The following is a 20,516-nucleotide window of genomic DNA, read 5'->3' as shown; positions in this document are numbered from 1 at the left end:
AGCTTATAATAAATATTTTTACTATCGAAAGGCTAAAAATAGTTGTCCCTTCGATTAAAAGTTAAACGTCAAGTGACTACTGCAGATTTAAGATGTACGTATTAATATTTAGGTATACAAAAAATTAGGTTCTGACAGTAATCTTTGTAAATTAAAACTAAGAATAGAATTTGAAAGAAACGAAAATATAAGCACCTATCCATTTTTTTTTAGAAATACCTATAGCATTTCTTATTATACGACTCGTAAAAGAGAATTTTATTTTTCAGTTAAAAAACAAATCTAAGCGTACCGTAAGTCTCCTTAAAGTGCAAAGACGAAAAGTGTGCTTAAAGTTAATGCATCAGCCGCCGGACTATCATTTACTAATTACTTATTCAGTATTTATGGACTAGATTGAGTGGAAAGTTTCGAAGGAAGAAAGAACGCAGTCGAGACAATGAAAAGTAACTCTAAAGATATTTATTGCAAGCCTGAGACGCAATTCCTACAAATTGTTTATAGAAATTAATGAACGGGATGCCAAAAATCTGTTGGATAATAGCTCTTGCAACAAGAGAGTGTTACAGTGCCCAACAAAATTAAACTTTTTTTCTGTTCTGTAACACTCAATAGGCGGTTCTTATAGATTTTTGTGCGCTGAAAACGAATCCGCAAACCGTTTATCGCTATCACCCTCAGTTTTCGAGAAATTCGATTTTGAAACAAAAATGCAAATTTTCAAATTTGAACATCTTTTGTGTCGAAGCAGTAATAGTTATTCGGTTGCTTGTAGCGTCAAATTATTCTATAAACCGTCCTGAATACAGCGATATAAGTTATTGGTGCATTATGAACATTTAAATATGTTTAAACAACGATCAAAGGGAAAAGAACACCCGAAATGCACCCACTTTTGCAGATATCTTTAAATTTATTTCCAAAACTAAGGGTCTAGGAGAACATCTGACTACTCCATCGGACGCGGCAGATATTTTTCCTTCGGAAAGCATCAAAAGAAGTGGTAAGACACAATTTGTTTTCAATACAGAAGCGAAATAGTTTGGCAAAACGTGCGGCGGCGACAGTGGTAGTCAACGCCGGCGCGCGATATACTGCCGTTCAGCGTCACACAATCGCTTAACGCGCTTGACTACCACTGTCGACGCCGCACGTTTTGCCAAACTATTTCGCTTCTGTATTGAAAACAAAATGTGACTTACCACTTCTGTTGGTGGTTTCCGAAAGAAAAATTTCTGCTGCATCGCGTGGAGTAGTCAGATTTTCTCCTACACCCCTAGTTTTGGAAATATATTTAATGATATCTGCAAAAATTGGTGCATTTCGGGTGTCCTTTTCCCTTTGATCGTTGTTTAAACATATTTAAATGCTTATAATTTAATCATAATTTATATCGTTGTGTTCGCGTGGGTTCATAGAATAATTTGATAAACCATGCAACCGAATAACTATTACTGCTTCGACACAAAAGATGTTCAAAGTTGAAAATTTTCATTTTTTTTTCAAAATCGAATTTCTCAAAAACTGAGGGTGATGGCGACAAACGGTTTGCGGACTCGTTTTCAGCGCACAAAAATCTATAAGAAACGGCTATTGAATCTTGCAGAACAAAATGGCTGTTGGACAGTGTTATTGTATAGTAATATAATTAACAAAGTATTAATTTATAGATCGTTTACATCTATTATTCATTATTATTAATATGTCCTTCACACAATTTGCTCGAAAGAAAATTAATGTACATCATCTTTAAAAAATGCCAGCTTTAATGAAACGCTTCACAATAATATAATTCACTACAGTAGCAAATCTAGTCATCAGAAGGCAGGAATATTCTGGCAACAAAATAATGCATCCCGAAGATTAATGGCAAGTGCGTAACGAGTCTAAGGTTTCAACTAAACGGCCCAGCGATTCACGGAATTTATTGAGCGACCGAATCGACTTCCTGGATCGCGGGAAATCACATGGAAATGGGGACCGCGGTTGCGCGGGACCTCTTCCAACCGAAGGCTTCGTCGTCTTCGCGCACGCGGTCTTTCGAAACGGTATTTTTAGAGAAGTGAGTCGCTGGCCGCAAGCAACGAACGGTAGTCAAGACTCGTCGTTGACCCTAAGAAAATCGAACCCTGTGAATGTTCAACGATTCGAATGACCATAGGTGAGTAATAGCTATAATAAACAACCAAACAAGCGTTATCACCGCGAGCGTCAGTAAGAGAACAGTTTCATCTATATCGACCGGTGGCTATTTTTCTTGCTCTTCCACAACTTTCACAACTTCTGCTGATTTTCGTGGAGCTCTTCAACGTGACGTCCCGACTATTCGATGATTACGTGACTTACGACACATGTAATTACTGCATGTGGCTCGATATGCAATTTATCGAGCAGTTCGTGCAGATCTAAATTTGGATCGCGTGCTCAAGTGCTTGGTGCATCTATTTATGACGTATTTGCGGCATCACGGTAGCGTTTGTTTCGGTTGTTAATTCGGCGCCGTATACTTCCATTGATACTTGGCGTACATTAGTTACAATTGATTTCGTTGCATATCCATTTTAGTTTGTTAGATCATTATTAAGCAAGTTTTGTTTGTGGGTTTCTCTGTAACTGCAAGTATGCCAGCGGCGGTGGCCGCGATGGAAACACCGGTTCTCGTTCGATCACCGAAGTCAAGCATCGTGGGGCGCGTATCGGGGAAAGATGGGTGACCGTTTTTCTCCTGGTGCGTTGCTTGCTGCTGGCAACCTTAGGTCCGTTCTACACTATCGGGGTCCGGTCACGGTCCAGACTTGATAGTGTTGGACGCTCACGGATATGATTTTGATCGAGACTGGACCGTGACCGGACCGATAGTGTGGAAACGGGCCTTACGACGGGGTAGGTTTCCCAGGTTGCGAACGTTTATAATTCGTGACCGTATGGCCTGCCCAATAGCAAAAATTCCTTACGGCGATCCCATCGAGTTAAGACGTGGTCTTTCAGACCTCACTCTGCTTTCCGTGTCCACCCTGTGGCCTCCTAGAAAGAGATTAAATGCTCACTCCATCTTGCTTGGTTTCAATGCTTCTATACACGAAACTCTGAGGCGCAGCGCGTCAGTTGGACCTTGTATAAACCGACACTGTCTGTATAACTGCAAGTATTTTAAGTTACGGAGTAATTTTACTTCCTTCCCGAGCCTTTATCGCAGCTATTTGCTTAACGCAGATATGGAGGTCCGTTCGTTCATCGGCGTTTTGTTTTCGTTTGTTCGCGTCCGAACCGCGGTGCCGCTTTCGATCGGAGATCGAGTTATATTTAAGTGTATTTACATCACGCCTCGTGAAGCGAGGGGAATTTCGGTGGCACGCGAGTCATAAAGCTTCTTCGAGAATTCCCTTCCATAAAAAAGTACCTTTGATCTTCAGCACAGGAGGAAGAAAAAATATTTCAGCTATCGAAAGAAATGAGGGGGAGCTTCAAGCTTGAAATTCGCAGAAAAGAGTGAGATAACAAATTTCTATTAAAAACGCATGACAGCGTTTCCTTTTATCCCGTGGGTAGCCTTCCCGACACCTTTCTACTCTTCAACCGAGAGTAATATGTACTTAAAAATAAAGAATCTAGACTGATCTACCTTCTAAAAATACAAGTTGACCTGTTCGAGTTTTTTTCCCTGTGCCAACTTGCTGCCCCTCCCCCTATACACACCCCTCTCTTTTTTTTGGCGACGCTAATCGTAATTTGGTAAATCAGCGAGGATTAACTTATATTTAAATAACAAATTTGAGAAAATATCGAATGGATGGAATGTAGAAAAATAAACGTGGCTTTTAATAATTAAATTTAAAATTATTAGTTAGAGCAAAAATTCAACTCTTTCATTTTTACTTTATCTTCTTTATTTTTCCGTATGTCGCTAAAAAATGAGCCGTGAAAGCGCGAAAAGTGTAAAAACGTTTTAACTCGCGTTTGTACTTGAAACACAGAAACTGAAAAATCCAAAGTATTAAATATTGCTTTCGTTATTGTTTCAGATAACATACCTGCTTGTTCCAAAAAAAAGGCAATCGAATTCTAGTTATAGAAAGAAAGTGTACGTGGAAATTTGTAGTTTAAGTAGAATAGGTACAGCATGGGTGCGGCTAGTAGTAATAACAGTGAAGCTCCTCCTGCGGCATCTTTGAGAGAACGAAGCGAAGAAACATTTATCTGCGGGACAGAGAAATCCTGCTGTCTAGAATACACGAACGAGAATATACGACAAAGGACGAGGACCAGCGCATTGGACGTGGGTGAAGAACCTCGATCGCAGGTTAAATTTAAAGCGAATATTTATTAGTCTGGGGAGTGTCTTCGCCGACCAGTTATTTGCGAGAAAGAAATTCACGCGGCTGATATAAAGGATTTAGGGATCTCTGTGAAATCCATTCGTTATGAAAACAAACGTTGCAGGCTCCAAGTCCATACTCGACATTTAAGGACGAGGAATCGTGGGCTCAGCGACCATCGGCGCCAAGTTTGTCAAACCTGCGGCCACCCCGTCGAGAAACTTTGGTGAGCAATATATTCTTTTTGCCCATAAAAATAGTCGGAGGCATTTAGATCCTCGATTCACAAAAATACTCAGTTTTCCATGATTCAACTTTGAATCACGAGATATATGCAGAAGCTCTGAACTTTTTAAAAGCGGGCGTCTGCGAAATCACGTGTCTACTCGCGTCACAGCCTCGTGGCGGCACGGTTGCTTTGAATGTAAACGGTCGAAGTCGATAGCAAAGCTGCATCTCCGCGAGATGTCTAAATTTAATCAATCTCGAATGACCGAAAGGAGTAAGGAAACACCCCGAGGTTCTGTTGGAAAACAACAGTGGTGCGCAGAAGCTTGTTCAAAATTTTCCAAGCGGAGCGCGTTCTTTTGTCCCGCGGAAAAGCTAGCTGCTGGCCGATCTCCAAAAGCTCCCGGCTCATCGTGATTTCGGGAGAACACGCTGAGTCACGGTCACGAAGAAGCGAGTTCGCAGGCATCGATCGCGATCACGTGCCCTCGTGTCTCGAGTTCCTTCACAGAACGCGGTGAGCCTTGTGCCAGTGGACTTTCGTGGATCATTGGGCGTGGATCGAGCTTTCGAAAGCTTCGTAGCAATTACATAGGCGTTAGAACAGCGGACACCTTCGCTGTGACTGTTTGCGTAGACGCGCGGTGCCCAGGTCGTTCAGAGATTTGAATTGACCGAAGACAAGTTCAAGAAGCAGGGTAAGCAGGCCAGTAGATGGACGGGGCCAGTAGATGGACGAATCGTTGGTTGGTCGTTAATATTGAAAGAATTAGAGTTCTAATCTATATTATTGTTTTTTTATTTTGTAGAAAAAGCGTTTGTTGTTTTATAAAACATTAATATATTTATTGAATTTTTTTTGTATGCGGAAAAGTATTTATATGTACGGTCTTACGCCAGTATGCGCTATGCGCTCGATTCTTAGTAGCCACTGCTCAGCGTATTCGTGCCTTTAAGTTAATAAAAAACGTGTTAGGACGTATTGTAAAGTGGTATGTAATAGATGATTGCATTGAAATATTAACAATCTATAAGTAAACGCGTAAACAAAGAAAAATAAAACGATAGAACTTATAAAAATGACTGTCCATGTACTGGTATGGATTTTCTAACCTAAGCCCAGTAGATGGACAGAACAGAATTGAACCTGGGACATGCAAAAAGAAGCTTACCACATTCGTAGGGACATCATTTTCTTAGTTTATTTAATTATATAATAAATGCATACTTCTGATAAATTAAAACAAAATTAAAAACGCTTTTTTTCGTAACAAAAAATTAACTACGTAGATCATAGATTATCAAAAATAACTATATGGATATATATTTTTACTTTGTGCCACTATGAAAATGTTAAAAAGGTTGCATGTCAAATCGGGACAGTCCTACACGATCCAGGACGTCTGATCACTTTAGGATAGATATAACCTCACTTTTTTTGCACTCTGGGGCCATAACCTGTTGCACTGTTTTCGGACAATGAAGACTGCATACGTTTTTAATTTTGATGAAATGAACTACATTTTAACAGAAAATGCCTTAATCTAGGTCACCACTATAGCTAATAAGCCTTTTATACGTCTAGCCAGGCACCCGTCCATCTATTGGTTCTAAACTGTCCATCTACTGGCCTTATAGTCCATCTACTGGTGACACGGGCTATGAGTAGAATTTTCATTTTATGCTTAAATACATTAATTTTTTTTACTTACATTAATTTTTTTCTTTAAATTTATACATTTTTACGTGCTTTTGATTTTTTTTTCTAATACAACAGACATTTCTAAGAAACACCTTGATGTAAACTTCGGAATCCGCTAAACCGTCCATCTACTGGCCTGCTTACCCTATCAGAAAGGTTTCCTAACTCTCTCGAGAATTCTGTAGTACCCTCACGGTTCTTTATGTAAGTGACTGTATGTAATAATGATCGTTTACATCAAGATTCATTAACCTTTCGCCTCTCTGTCTTTCCTTTTATATTCTACAGTTGAATACATATTCCGCAATTGAATAAACACGGTACTCAGAATCTTGTGGATAGCTATTTAATAGGACATAATGCTTTCAATAGCTAATCATCAACCTAAGCCTCTCGAAAAACTTGAATTTCATGGCTTCAATTCTCTCTGAACGTAGATATTTTAAAATAAATGAGACGAACTGACTTCGCCACTTGCACTGAAATCGTTGTTGATTTCAGTTGTGTCGAAATAAGTCCTTTACTCCCGCGTAAAAGTAATTGTTCACATTGCAATGCAAAACGAGCAACGGGCCACGTACCCATTCCTTGATCCAGAATTCCGATCATTGATCAGCCGGTCAGTTCAATTAGCATCCCTGAAATGAGTCCATTTATTTATGTTGCAGTTGACGTATGCCGCACAGATGACAGGTTGGCAGGCAGCCGAGGGGCATAGCCCTTCGTTCTCTCAGCAGCACCAAGAAGCCATGGAGCTTTCAAGAGTAATCTCGCAGCTTGCTATGGCCAATCAGCAGCTGACGTCCGCTTACACCGCCACGTTGGTTCATTTGGAGGCGTTGTACACAGAGCTCAGGAAGGAGAAGGAGACAAAGAGGCGGGAAGTGTCAGTTAAGACGCAGGACGAGGCACTGAAGAAACGATTGGCGGCTGATGAAGAATGGGACGACGATGAGGAAGAAGAGAGGCGAAGGATAGAGCTCAGAATCGGTCGATTGGAGGACTTATTGGCGAATACCTGGGACCCATGTCGCAGCAGGGAAAGGAACCTGCGCCAGGTAGAGGATAAGAAGCTTCGATCTAGAATCGAGAGGCTAGAGCTGATGATGAACTGTCGAGGGCCCGAGAGGGAAGAGGAACAACAAGGGTGCACGAATGTTTGCTGTCCAATGGAGGATTGGGGCTCGTCAGCGACGGTTCGCCGACAGGCAGACGATATTGCGCGCGATGTCATCCGCGATAGGATTCTAAATAGCACTGACGTACCTGAACGCGAATTAAAAAGTCAGCCTTCGGTGTGTCGCATGGGGATGACGGATGACGAGGGTCGAACGACGTCTATTCATAGAATACGTAGCACACACGACGAAGACACGAGCGATTCTAAGTCCAGCAACGAAACGAGTCGGTCGATAGTGAATTTGCATTTAGAGAAGTCTAAGAGGAAAGAAGAAATCGGGGCGGAAGGTGAGGAGGGTCTGGCGGAAAGTACATCCAGGATGGAGGTGACGAGGCTGTTGGAGGAAACCGAGAAATTAAAGGCTGAACGGTTAGAGTGCCAAATTATGAACGAGAAGCTGGTGCACGACTTGGCGGAACAGAAAAAGATGGTGGAGAAGTTGACGAAGGATTCCGAGGTGTGTGTTTCAAATACTTATCAATGTTCCTCAACCTCAGAAAGTGGCTTTGAGAGAATGATTCCTAGTAGCAATAATTTTATTAACAGAAACTAGTGGTAATAGTTTAATCGCTCAAATATTTCACATTTATGTGTATTTTTATGTTCCACGAAATTGATGATTGTTTTTAGGACTCAAAGGCCCATCACGAAGGAGTAGAATCGATTTTGCAGGACCACAGGGAAGAATACGACAAGCTTATAGCAAAGTTCGATGCAGCCACGAAGGAAACAGAAAGGCTGCTGAAAGAAGTTGATGCTTTCAACTTACAAAAGTACACTGCCGAGGCTAGGATCTCTAGCCTGGAGGAAGACGTGCAGAAATTATTATTGGAGAAGGAGCAAATCAAGAGCATAGAAGGCCAGAAGACTTTGAAATTGAAGGCGCAACTGTCCGAGGAAGTCTCGGATAAGAAGAAACAAATAAAAGCTCTTGAGGACGCTTTAGATGAGATTCAAAGACTAAAGGAGACTATCAAGACTGGCAGGAATGGCGATAGTAATGACGCTTCGAAAGAGGATGTTGGTATGTCTACTCAATTTAATTCAATTTTAAAGAATTTTAAGCCTGCACATAATAAAACCTCAAAGTTCAAACCCCAAATGTGTTTAAAGTATATCTTCTAGAATTATGCGATCGTTCTCATTCTCCGTAGACTCAATGGGATCGGTAGATAATCCGCAGGAAAGTCCACCAGCAGATCGCGCGCCCAACATAGAAGAATTCAAAAAAGAGTTGACACTGAAGAGGGAAGCTAGGCAACGGGCAATCGCAGCTGTTTCATCGGAAATGGAGCGACTCAGGCGTGAATTAGACGCAGAGAAGGAGGCTCATTCCGAAACATCGAGGGTGTTGGATCTACTGAGATCCGCCCACAACGATCCTCAAAGTCAGGTGCAAGCAAGTGGAGCTGATGGAAACTCGAGGAGGTCTAGAATAAAAGATCAGAAACCAGATGAACAAGAGTTGGCAGTGAAGCGCATGGAAGCTCAACGGTTGTCGAGCATTTTGAAGGTGCGGAGAATAAAATTGGAAGAAAGAGAAGTTCGCTTAGAGCAATCTACTGTGTTGCGATTTAAAATTAAGTAAACAATTTAAAGAGTTCAGTTTATATACTTAAAATTAGGAAAGTAGTTTAGGAACATCCACTTCAAACTATTTGAAATGTATCGCTGTTGAATAATTTAATTATTGTCAAGTAACGATTGAAAATTTAATATGTGAATGGTAGGTGTCTGACGAACTCAGGAACGACATTCGTTTCCAAATCGAGAAAGTGGACGACTTACGTTATCAGCTGGAAACTGAGCCCGATCAGCATCGTTACCGCATTCGATGCTTGACGGATATTACCAACAAGACACGAGAAGCTGTTCACACCAGAGAATCCCGTGCCAACGAACTGAAGGACCATCTCGCGCAGATTCTGGTCAGATTGGGGGACAGACGTTTCTTGGACGTGAAGGACGAGGTTGGTCTAGAATGCGAGCGTCAGCTGGAGAGCATCAATAGCTTGAAGTGCCTTTACAACGAGAGATTGAAGATACTGTGCGAATTGAAAGAAGCGGCTATCAGAGAACTCGTCGATATAAAGGAGAGATTGGATCATTCCTCGAAAAAGTCCGAGTGTTTAGAGGAGGACCTGAAGAAAGCTGACGAGAAGGTATGAAGACAGTGTCCGTCTGCAGGAAACTACAGACTGCGGCCGAAATACTGGTACAATCGGGAAGGAGATGGTTCCTAGTGCCAAAGTATGCCAAAAGTGCAGAATAAATTTCTTTCATACGAGGCTTAGTTTTGGAAAAAAAAGCGATTTTGAAAATTAGTTGGGTACGTGTGCACCTGACTAAGAATTGACAGAATGCAACAGTAAATTGTAGAATAACTTTTTTTCGAATGGCGCTTTGTTTTCAAGAGAATCGAGTTTGAAGACCCATCAGTTTTCTGAAAAACAAAGCTGCGTTGGAAGAGAGGTGTTCTATAATTTTGACTTATTTCCACACAAGGATTCATTTCACTCACGGCTGTTCTGTATTTACTGAGCGTTTTTTGAAAGTCGACTCCTCAGAAACTGGGCCTTGCACTTTTGACTTACTTTTGCACGAGGAATCACTCCCTGTCTGCTGTGCCATCGTTTCAGCCGCATCCTCTATAGCAGCGCCGTTCAGGCTACCGTTTGGCGGGCAAGGGCGTCCGCCACTGCCCGGGGCAAACGCTGTCTGTGGGCATAGCTCCGGGCAGTCACGTCAGCTATCGTTACAGCGGAGTGGGGAGGAACGGTTGTACAGGCTCGTAGATGCGTAGGCAGTAGAGGTGTGCGGGTACCCGACTATTCGGGCTCGGGTCGGATCGGGTAAAGTCGGGCGGGCTCGGACGGGGGCCCGGGACAGATAGTGTCGGTTTTTGAAAGGTCCAACTGACGCGCTGCGCCTCAGAGTCTCCTCTATAGCAGCATATAAACCGGGCAAGATGGAGTGAGCATCATTCCTCCCTAGGAAACCACCGTGCAGGCCACAGAGAAGGCGGAAAGCATAGTGGGTTCCGAAAGAGTTGCTCTATTGGGTAGGCCATAACGGTCACGAATTATAAACGTTCGCAACCGGGGAAACCTACCCGTAAGGTTGCCAGCAGCAAGCAACGCACCAGGAGAAAAACGGTCACCCATCTTTCCCCGATACGCGCCCCACGATGCTTAACTTCGGTGATCGAACGAGAACCGGTGTTTCCATCGCGGCCACTGCCGCTGGCGGGGGCCCGGGACAGATGGGTCTACGGGTACCCCGACTCTGTGATGCCAGATCGGGGACGGGTTCCCTCGAGAATTTCCCCCACCTCGCGCATACTACGCCGGAGCAGCGTGTCCGTGAGCTCGGCGTTTCGGAGTCCAACTCACGGACACGCAGCTCCGGCGTAGTATGCGCGAGGTGGGGGAAATTCTCGAGGGAACCCGTCCCCGATCTGGCATCACAGGTCCGACTGTGTCGTGCAGCCCGATTACTTCGGGTAGCGCGATCGTGTCGGGTAGCTCGATTATTTCGGGTAATGCGGTGTTTGATAAGTTGATATACGTATTCAGCTTCTTTAAACAACCGAGTACTCGGCAAGCATGTACAAAATCTTTACCTATATGAAACTTCAGAACAAGATAATTTTCACGTGAAAAAATAATGCTTCTAACGGGTTTATTCAAAATGAACTTCATTTGATACAACCTGTATATTAATTTTGTATAAGGTGCATAAGTTGAATTTTTACTTAAGGAGGATTTTGAACAAATCCGTTAGGAGCATTATTTTTTCACGTGAAAATTATCCTATTCTGAAGTTTCATATAGGTTAAGAGTTTTGTACATGCTTGTGGAGTACTTGGTTGTTTAAAAACGCTGAATACGTATATCAACTTATCAAACACCGCATTACCCGAAATAATCAAGCTACCCTACACAGTCAGACTACCCGTGGGCCCGTCTGTCCCGGGCCCCCGTCCGAGCCCGCCCGACTTTACCCGACCCGACCCAACCGCTCGGGTACCCGACACATCTGATTACCCGTACATCCCTAGTAGGCAGGCATGTGTTAGTAGGTTCATTCTGAAGGTCCGCGCACACATATCCGTTCCGTGTCAGTTCCGTATCCGTCGTGCTAGTGGTAAGAAGAAGAGACCCTCTACGCCCCTCTTCTTCTTATCACTGGCACTCCAGAACGGTACTGACACGGAACTGACAAGTGTATTTAGACGTTAGTACTGTTGAGTCGACGCGACGGTCCTTGTTCATCCTGGCATCTGTACCTTATTGCCCGGGGAGGCGTGACTTGCTCGCCGCCGACAAGTGTTTGGCCCGGGTAGTCTGATCTGTTGCCCGTACGGGCACCTCCTGAACGGCGCTGCTCTATAGACTTATGAAATTACTTTATATTGTCTTATTGTAACGTTTCTTTTTGCGTCTGTGTCAGATCGATGTGCAGGATACACAGATATCGAATTTGGAGTCCCAGCTGGGACTTACCAAGGCGGATTGCAGGGATCTCCAGAATCAAATGTCGCTCATCAACGGATTGTTTTCTCAGATGTTGATCGGTGCTTCCTCCGCCGACATGGACCTCGATCGACTGACTCAGTTACTCCAGGTATTAGAAACCTGATCAATTCTCATTTCGGCACACAAGTGTAACATTCTAATTAATCCTTGGACGCCATTCAAACAATTTCAGAAATAGCTTTGCACTGTATACTACCTTGTCGTCAATTTATTGGGCCAAAGATAATCTTCTTGTACCTCGGACTTTACCGTCGTCAAATTAAATTTCAGATTACGAGTACGTTACTATAAATTACAGAATTTGTCCGCTTTTCAAATCAATTTTACTACTTATCAGGAGAATCATGACCTAATCAGTGACATGGCGAAAGAGCAAAGCACCGAGGCGGCAGCGCTTCCAAAGCTTCTACTTGACTTAATAGAACAAGTCGAGGGTGCCAAAGGAAATCAGAAACGTGTTGAGGGAGAAACCAATGGGACTGACGATGACGCAGAGAGGAAGGAAGATGATCTACAGCAAGAAGACATAGCTCATAATTTGCCCAAGGTAACAGCATCTGGAAAATAAATGTTCATGGAATACAATTTCATATAATGCTGACATTGTATCGCGATATATTTCATCCCAGGTGTGGCGCGTTTTGTTGGAATTACTGAGTTGTCACGCAGACGGCAGTGCATCCACATCTGCAGCATCTTCCTCGGATTCAAACTGCTGTTACAAATCTGTTGATACACCTGCTGGCCCCAGATTAGTGATATCCGTCAGCAAAACGTACATTCGTTTAAAAGAGTTAATCCTGGAGAAGAAACATTTGGAGAAGGAAATGAACCGGATGAAGCAGTTGAACTCTCATTTGGAATGTAAACTTAGTGAACAGGTAAAGCAATGGTAGATACTGTTTCGAATATACATCAGACTCGTAAGCACGTTTTCGACCAAACATCCTGGAATATTTCCCCAGGAAAAGAGGCTGTCCGCGGTGTCAGCGGAGTTGAGCAAAACTTGGACTATCGTTGATCGAATGCAGGCTCAACACCAGCAGCTACACACGCACGAAAAAATTTTGCGATACGAATTGCAGCAAAAGCGGAAAATGCTGCAGGAGCTGAAACAGGAATTGGAATACTGTCGCGAGAAATGGGAATCGGCCAGGCAGAAGAATACCAACACCGAGTTAGAATGGAGAAGCTTGCGACGAGAGTTCGCTGCGAGAAAAGCGTTGGTTGTTCAAGACTCCTTTAACAACAGGTGGGTCAATGCTTCTATTCTTTTCTTTAATTCAAATTCGTTTGAATTCTCTTCGTTTTTTTTTTAATTGCGATTATGATTAATTTCCCGATATAGCGCCGAAAGTGGTTTCAGCGACGAGCGTGGGGATGACACGGATGAAGAGGATAACGCTGTCGAAGATAGGATTAGACCAGGCCCGCGGAGAAAACCGCGAAAGGTATGATATTTTTCCTCCTTTAATTAACAGTCGAGCAATTATTTTGATTATCACTCGCACTATTCCGAATTGCTTTCGAAATTCTATTTATAACAACAATGCGTCCAGGAGAATCCTCGAGCACCAACCCCTGACACAGAATCAGAGCAACCAACTGACACTGAACTGTCAGAGCCGAAGACAGGTTCCTCGGCAACGCTGGAGCAACGAACACCTACCCCCGAGACAGAATGTGAACTGGACGATACTGAAGTAGCGGATGCGACTTTGAACATTGGGTCTGCAAGCATAACGGAAACGACAGTAAGTAAAGGGTTATTAAAAATTAAATTCCCTGCCAATCTTCACACTCACAGATTATGGTATTCTTATAGCAGGTGGTGACGGAAACTTCGCCAGACTCATTGGATCCCCTGGACCAAGCTCTGACAAACGTCATCCAGAATCTCATAGGCGTGAAGGAGTCAAGTGCACCTCCACCAATCCTTGCAAGTCCAAGTAGTGAAGTAAACCATCTGGAGAACGTCGTGAAAGATGACTCCTCAAACGATCCCCCTACGATAGACTGCACTCGCGAATCATGGGTCGCGTTGCATAAACCGGAGCCGTTCGAAGTGAATAATGACAATTTGAAAGTGCTCCCTGTGCTTGAGGTCCTCGAACCAGGCGAGTTGCCGTCGAACCTAGCGGGGAATTTTCAGAAACCAACGGACATGGAGGGTGAGAAAGCAAAGACTGAAGCACGTCCAACATTATCTGTTTCTCACGTACCCGCCGTAACTAGCACTACCAGCACGCCGTCTGTTTTCTCTATCGGTCCCTTTCCCCCGCCCACTGTGACACCTTTGACCGCAAAGAACGTTCAGTTCAGCGATCCCCTGATCGTTGGCCCGTCTAATCGAATTTTTGCTCCAGTTTTCGGCCCATTGTTGTCGGTCGCCGAAGAGCGTTCCGACAGCGTTTCATTTTCCTCCTCGTTCGACTCGGCCACGGCGGTTTCACCGTTGGGTCAGGAAACGGAGGCGAAAGATCTCGAGAAACGCAGGCCCCGGTCGGTAGAGAGTGTGATAGACTCGGACAGTGTTTCCGTGGACTCGTCCTCGAGCTTGGAGACTGTCAAAGAATTCTCTACCGCGGATTCCGCCCACACGTGTCCCCTCGCTGTAGATGGAAGAGTGGAGAGCTCCTCGGAAGCTGGCTCTTCGAGGCAAGAAGAGAGCAAAGTCTCTGCGGGAAAGGCTCGAACACCGGAGGAAGCTTTAGCCGCGCGGGAAGATAGATTAAAGAGACTGGAGGAGCAGGCCAAGTGGCTGATGAATAAAATGAACGCCACCAACAGAAGGGGTTCTGCGTTGAGCACCAGACTCGAAGAACTTCACGAGGTGTACGGAGAGCCACCTGTTCCTCCTCCTATGCCTGATATTCTGCCTAGTCAAAGACTACGAACAAATATGACTGATCTACCTCGCCAGGTAAGATAACTTTTAGGTCTCTGGCCCTATTCTATAGTATTATAGTATTATGATAACAATACTTGATGGTATAGAAAACTATTAATACGTTTACAATAATTAACTCCTAAACACTGATCTGTTTGCGTTCTCGTCTGAATAATGATGAAACAAGCTTGTGGCTTTACTTATAGTTTGAAATTCTTTGTTACAATCTGAAAACTTTATGGTAATCTACCTGGCATATTTTTGAAGACATTGCTGAATAAAGTACACGTAGTCTGTGATGACCAAAAAATAAATGCATCAAGGAATATCATACAAAACTCACTGCTTTAAACTTACGAAAACTATAAAGATAGAACTAATTTTCTCAGGATCATGGTTCCTGACATTTCAAGATCATCAAGGTCTTATTTAGTGGAACTACAAAGGATTAAGATTCAGAGTGTAACAAACTGATATACCTATGTATTTAACACTATCTGAGATATGATACATATTTTTATTTCTTGGGGACCATTTTGTTTAGGGGCAGGTCCATCATACTGAATTCTTTCAGATAGGGGGGGGGGGCTAAAAAATTACAAAAATTGTATTTTTTTAGAAAATAACGACACTTCAAGTTTGAAATCACTTTTCCCTGTATTTTTCGTCCCTTCATCGCCTTTAAAAATGATAAATTTTCAACTTTTTGTAATTTCTTTAGCTCCCCGCCCCTAGCCAAAAGAATAATCTTCAAAATAAAAAAAGTTTCAGTCGAATCGGATAATAACTTTTGAAGATACAGGTCCCACCGTTTTGAGAACACTGTTTCGAGAAAAACGCATTTGAAGTTTTACGTGAGCGCCGGAGTGGACGGTTGTTGCCCATGCATTTGCCGCTACTCAAATGCCTAGAACTTCGGGAATTTTAGGAATTTCAACAAATCCTTTTAAACACGTTTTCCTAAAAGTTTGAACATTCGAAAAACGAAATAAAAAAAAATCGACATTTAGACCAGAACCTCCCCTTAAGTGTAATAAAAACATTCGAATGTACGCTTTTCAGTCCCCCTTTTATACAAATTTTATTTTATCGTTTTCTTTGATATACTATACATAATAGATACAAATATAGTGTAATACATTTAATATTTAATCTCCAAAAGGATTTTCAGAGAAAATATACGAGTTTAGTTACAGTAAATCCCCGTTGTGAGCCCCACGAAACGGGGCTGGCGATGGGCTCACAGTGGGTTACGGACATGATTCTCTCCTCCGTACCCGACGGCAACTTCGTGTCTGACTCTTTCGCTTCCTCTCGCTCGTTGCCCGGTTCTCGCACTCTCGACCGCAGGCTTCCAAGAAATGGTGGGGATAGTCGCCGGGCTGTCAACGGGAGGTAAAAACGGGCTCATAACGAGGATTTACTGTACTTCGTTTCGTGTTCACCTCCTCAAGGGTTTAATATGTTTATTTCTCTATTCTCGATACGTGCATTGTCTACTACTTTTTAATAGATATCAATATAATTAAAAAATTTACTATACCTTCTGTTTCATTGCCCTTGTATGCAAAACGATGTGTGTGATTTAACTGTGTAATTGTTTAGGTACCTGAATTATCGTCCAAGGAGGGTACTCAAAACATCGAGAAGCCTGTCGCGAGCAGTGGTTCCAATGAATCACCGCCTGACAACGCGCCTTGAGACGCCTATAATTTTTATTGTCACGAAGACACATTACTCGACATTTATTTCTGTCTAACTGTAAGATAGAAGCGTGTACGTGCAGTAGGCGTCAAAACGGATTCCCTTCGGAAATTTGGCAACGTTGCATGTCACTAGGCATAACTCAGCGGTTCTAGTGACATGCAACGTTGCCAGATTTCCGAAGGGAAGCCGATTCTGGCGCCTAGTGTGCATACGTGTATCAAATGCGGCCCGTGGATCAGCGGAAGAAACGTTTTGGTTCGTATTACGAATAGATATTATGTAATTGAGATGAGGCAGTGCGTTTGGACTCGTCTCGGAAGTCAGTTGAAACGATAACGAACGTTATTTTATGGATTGTATGTTGTTTTCATATATAAAACGATTTTGCTTCATTTCTTCATAACATGGAAAAGACTTTAAACCATATCATTGATTCGAAGCTACTGAAATTTCTACGTTTAATATTTTTTACTTGCAAAGTATTTTTATTATCGGTGTGCCGTCACTTCTGTCGATATAAGTGACTTCTTGTTGTTCCTAACTGCAAAGGTAAATGTGATCACTTACGAATCCGTTCCTGTTTTGTACCTTCTACAATTGTACCTACTAATTTCGGTATATAAATAAAGAATCAGTAAGGAATATTCTGATTTCATTAAACATGATTACTTTGCCGTTGAAGTAGATGATGATTATTATTATTATCACTATTTTCTATTCTCGGATGAGACAGGGAATGAGAATAAAAGTAACTCCAATTGAAATACCTTGTTGATGGGATCGATATGATTTATTTTAAAATAATTAACAACTCTCAGGATGTAAAACATTCTTGTCATGCACCTCCCGTTCATACACTTATTAAACTCGCAATCAGTACTACGCTATATGTATACGGTAGATATGTATAATATTCACACGACTCCCCGTAGGTTCTCTATCGTAGATTAATAAAATTCGTACAAAATTATTTATATAACAAGAGCAGCTCTAGGTACGCCAAGTTCTCAACATCTTCTTTACGAGCTTTCCGTCATCTAACACTAGTCGTAAAAGGCACTGGACAGATATTTCGAAAGAGATTCCGGGAACATTTCGGTCGGTTAAATCGAACGTATCAACTAACGGGTTTACAATTATTTTACTTTTGCTTGCGATGATTTGTATAAAAGACGCTCGAGCTTACAGGCACACGCACACGATGCACTCACGCAAAATGATTGTCTAACATTATCATTCGTGCTGTCGATAGTCTCTACTTAACTCATACTTTAAGATTTATCTACACACTTAATGCTCTAGTATTGGCCGTTCAATTATACATTATCTTTTGATCGGTTAATCTCATTCGTAATAATACGCGCCATCATAAAATGAGTATTCTATGACGGTACTTTACATCGTTGTCGTGTCAACAGCTTCGTATCACAGTGCACATTGTGCACCATTCGTCGTTATGCTAACAGCACTGACAAACACAATGACGCTAGAAATAATAAGTTGGCACGCTTGAAGAGGACTGGTTGTATAAAAATACGGTATAAAGACCTATCTACAAGTAAACGGTTTCCTCGAAAAATATTTTACAATCTCTGATACAAAGTTCCTTTTTTTTTGTGCACATTGTACTTCTGAACGTTACAGTAATTCGTTCTAAGAAAACTTTCTAACTTTGATGGCAGTGTAGAATGTTTTTTCCTACTGTGCCCGGATGGAAAGAAGTCGGTCGAGAAACTCTAGGGTCCGAATATCAGGTCCGAATGGTATATCCCTATTGGCCGGCGCGACAACGTCGACGAATACAAAGCAAGCAAACGGGAGAGGGGCGGCGGGAGCCAATGCGAGCGAAGGACCCCTCTTGCCCCTGTGACATTTCAACCGACTTCTTTCCATCCGGGCACAGTGCGCACAAGCACTTCGATAAATTCAATATACAAATTTAGCATTTAAATTTCGATTACATTTGTTATTTTAAATATAATTCTCCAAAAATAATAAATTATCTTACGTACGCGCGCCGCGTGTTTAGCTCGTCTATAAGGCATTTTGAAGTTCCGTGATTTTTGTACAAATATCATAGTTTATAAACAATACAGCTTTAACGACAATAACATATTTGAACTCTCTTATATAATACGTATCACTTTAATTATGATTACTTAATCACCGAGAATATCATCCATGTGAGGTCACAATCTCCAATTTTACTAAATTAATTTAAGTATCAACTACCTTGGGCTCTTAACGTTATAATATAAAATACATTTGTTTCTACAAAGATCTCTCGTTCTATAAAAAATGCAACAGTCTAAACCACTCTTAATGCTTCGCTGAATGTCTACATCGTCTCATTTAAACGCCTCCGACGCTTAATCAATATCAATAGTTCAACTCCTTCTTTTATTCGTAAAAAACATTATGATAAAAAATATTTATACGTGCTACATTCACTGAATCATTTGCAAGTATCTATTCTCTTCGAGCAGCGAGCTGATAGACGAAGTCATATCATTCACTACCATGTTGGCGCTTGATGGGAGAGGCTGCGGTAGTGACATAGGGTGGGTAGAACTAGAGACATTCGTTTCATGCGTCTGCCCTTGCCCCGTCCAATTCCTGCACTGTTGTACGTATTCCAGCGTCCTTCTGTACGAATCTTGCCTTAATCCTGGTGGAGGTTTCATGGGAGACCTTTGTTGAGATTGACTGATGTCTCGACATTGGATTTCAGGTATGCTGGCTCCAGATTGTTCATGATAGCATTGATCGCCACCGTAACTCCATAGGCAGCTGCAATTATACTGCTGATGAGTCGGTGGGTTAGTTCGAGCCTGGCAACTGTGCGTGCATGTGTGCTGTTGTAGTTGCATTCTGCAGTTAGTCTGTTGAGCGGTGCAGAATTGCGGGGACACTCTTTTAGGCAAATTGTTGTCAGCAACTGGCCGATGACCACTATTAAGGTGAGAGCAATGGCCAGTCTGGAAACAAGGAGATGGCGGTTGCTGCTGCGACTGTTGTTGGCAGCCTTGGAGGCCAGACGCGTTGGCCACTGGTTTGGCCAGGTTGCTCATGCTTAACTGAGGGCAGTGGGGTGACATTTGAGGACACTGATTCGGTACTGCGGTTTGTTGGCCACAATGCAAAGTGGACGCCTGGCCATTGGGCGTCATCACTGTCCTCGTACACTGACTGGCTGTCTGGCCACACTGCAAGTTAGGGTGGCTCAGTGTCGGCTGATTAGGCAGAACGTGTGCCTGTGCGCAATGCGGCGACATTTGCGGACAGTTGACAACTGGACGCATCGGTACGCATTGTTGCGGGGTCATCGCGCCATGATTCGATGAGGCACAAGTAGAATTCGCATGGTGGTTTTGTCCATTGAAAGTTCCAGTACAGTTTGCGCCTAGCTGTCCTTGGCAGCCATAACCAGGGTAATAGCTGTGGTGCATATGATTCTGGGGACAGTTCCTGGTCAGTTGAGCAGAATTCTGTGGGAGATTCTGAGGGGCGTGCTGAGGTGCCAGGGCACCAGCCGCTGGTGACGTTAAAGGTTGATCGCTGATGTGGCTGGGCGCGTAATGCGATCCTGGTGACATTACTTGCCCCGCTACTGGACTGAGTATTTGGCCGCCGTTTGGTTGCGATGCATAGTTGGGTGAAGGACAATATTGTGAATTAGAGTAGTTAGAACGGGAGCTGGGACACTGGTTGTAAGGAGATGGAGAGGAAATCTGATAATTTGTGCAAGTTGGCTGGGTACTTGGTTGTTGTGGATAGCAGCTTTGCTGATGCGATTGGCTGTAATTACAGAGGGATTGCAGTTGGCGCTGATAATGCAAAGGATTACTACATATTGGCGACTGGCAAATTGGTAGAGGGCTGCTGCGATAGTTCATCTGGTTCCCACCTGCCTGAACCTGAAACAAAAACCACATTCAAATTTTTCTTACAATGA

The 20,516-nt window shown here is 42.8% G+C and overlaps 2 protein-coding genes across 7 annotated transcripts in view; one reads left to right on the top strand and one right to left on the bottom strand.

The window, feature by feature from the left end:
- The first annotated feature begins 1,920 nt into the window (after positions 1 to 1,920).
- LOC143371619 (uncharacterized) lies at positions 1,921 to 17,205 on the top strand. 6 transcript variants are annotated; one of them, XM_076816981.1, is made up of 16 exons: positions 1,926 to 2,161; positions 4,023 to 4,300; positions 4,441 to 4,542; positions 6,915 to 7,883; positions 8,057 to 8,450; positions 8,581 to 8,939; positions 9,157 to 9,588; positions 11,879 to 12,052; positions 12,302 to 12,511; positions 12,594 to 12,845; positions 12,930 to 13,216; positions 13,313 to 13,415; positions 13,524 to 13,718; positions 13,790 to 14,135; positions 14,331 to 14,887; positions 16,460 to 17,205. In XM_076816981.1, the coding sequence occupies exons 2-16, from the start codon at positions 4,121 to 4,123 to the stop codon at positions 16,553 to 16,555; spliced, it is 4,656 nt and encodes a 1,551-aa protein (XP_076673096.1). In that variant the 5' UTR covers positions 1,926 to 2,161; positions 4,023 to 4,120; the 3' UTR covers positions 16,556 to 17,205. The 6 variants fall into 6 exon arrangements, with proteins under 6 accessions (XP_076673095.1, XP_076673094.1, XP_076673096.1 ...); XM_076816980.1 differs by having other exon boundaries at positions 1,921 to 2,161; positions 13,331 to 13,415; positions 13,790 to 14,887; XM_076816979.1 differs by having other exon boundaries at positions 1,924 to 2,161; positions 13,793 to 14,887.
- Positions 17,206 to 18,466: 1,261 nt separating this feature from the next.
- Ci (transcriptional activator cubitus interruptus) overlaps positions 18,467 to 20,516 on the bottom strand; it is a 217,180-nt gene continuing 215,130 nt past the window's right edge. Inside the window, exon 12 of the mRNA XM_076816996.1 lies at positions 18,467 to 20,478. Coding sequence (XP_076673111.1) covers positions 19,009 to 20,478 — 1,470 coding nt within the window. The 3' untranslated portion in view covers positions 18,467 to 19,008. The remainder of the gene's footprint in view (positions 20,479 to 20,516) is intronic.

Source organism: Andrena cerasifolii, chromosome 7 (genome assembly GCF_050908995.1).
Source record: "Andrena cerasifolii isolate SP2316 chromosome 7, iyAndCera1_principal, whole genome shotgun sequence".
Taxonomy (NCBI): Eukaryota; Metazoa; Arthropoda; class Insecta; order Hymenoptera; family Andrenidae; genus Andrena; species Andrena cerasifolii.
This window is presented reverse-complemented; position numbering and strand designations above follow the sequence as displayed.

What these genes read in the sequence shown, in the direction of transcription:
- LOC143371619 (XM_076816978.1), top strand. Translation starts at nt 4,121, where the DNA reads ATGGGTGCGGCTAGTAGTAATAACAGTGAAGCTCCTCCTGCGGCATCT. An exon ending in CACCCCGTCGAGAAACTTTG is followed by an intron (nt 4,543 to 6,914) that starts GTGAGCAATATA and finishes TTTATGTTGCAG; the next exon opens with TTGACGTATGCCGCACAGAT. An exon ending in GGTTGTCGAGCATTTTGAAG is followed by an intron (nt 8,940 to 9,156) that starts GTGCGGAGAATA and finishes TGTGAATGGTAG; the next exon opens with GTGTCTGACGAACTCAGGAA.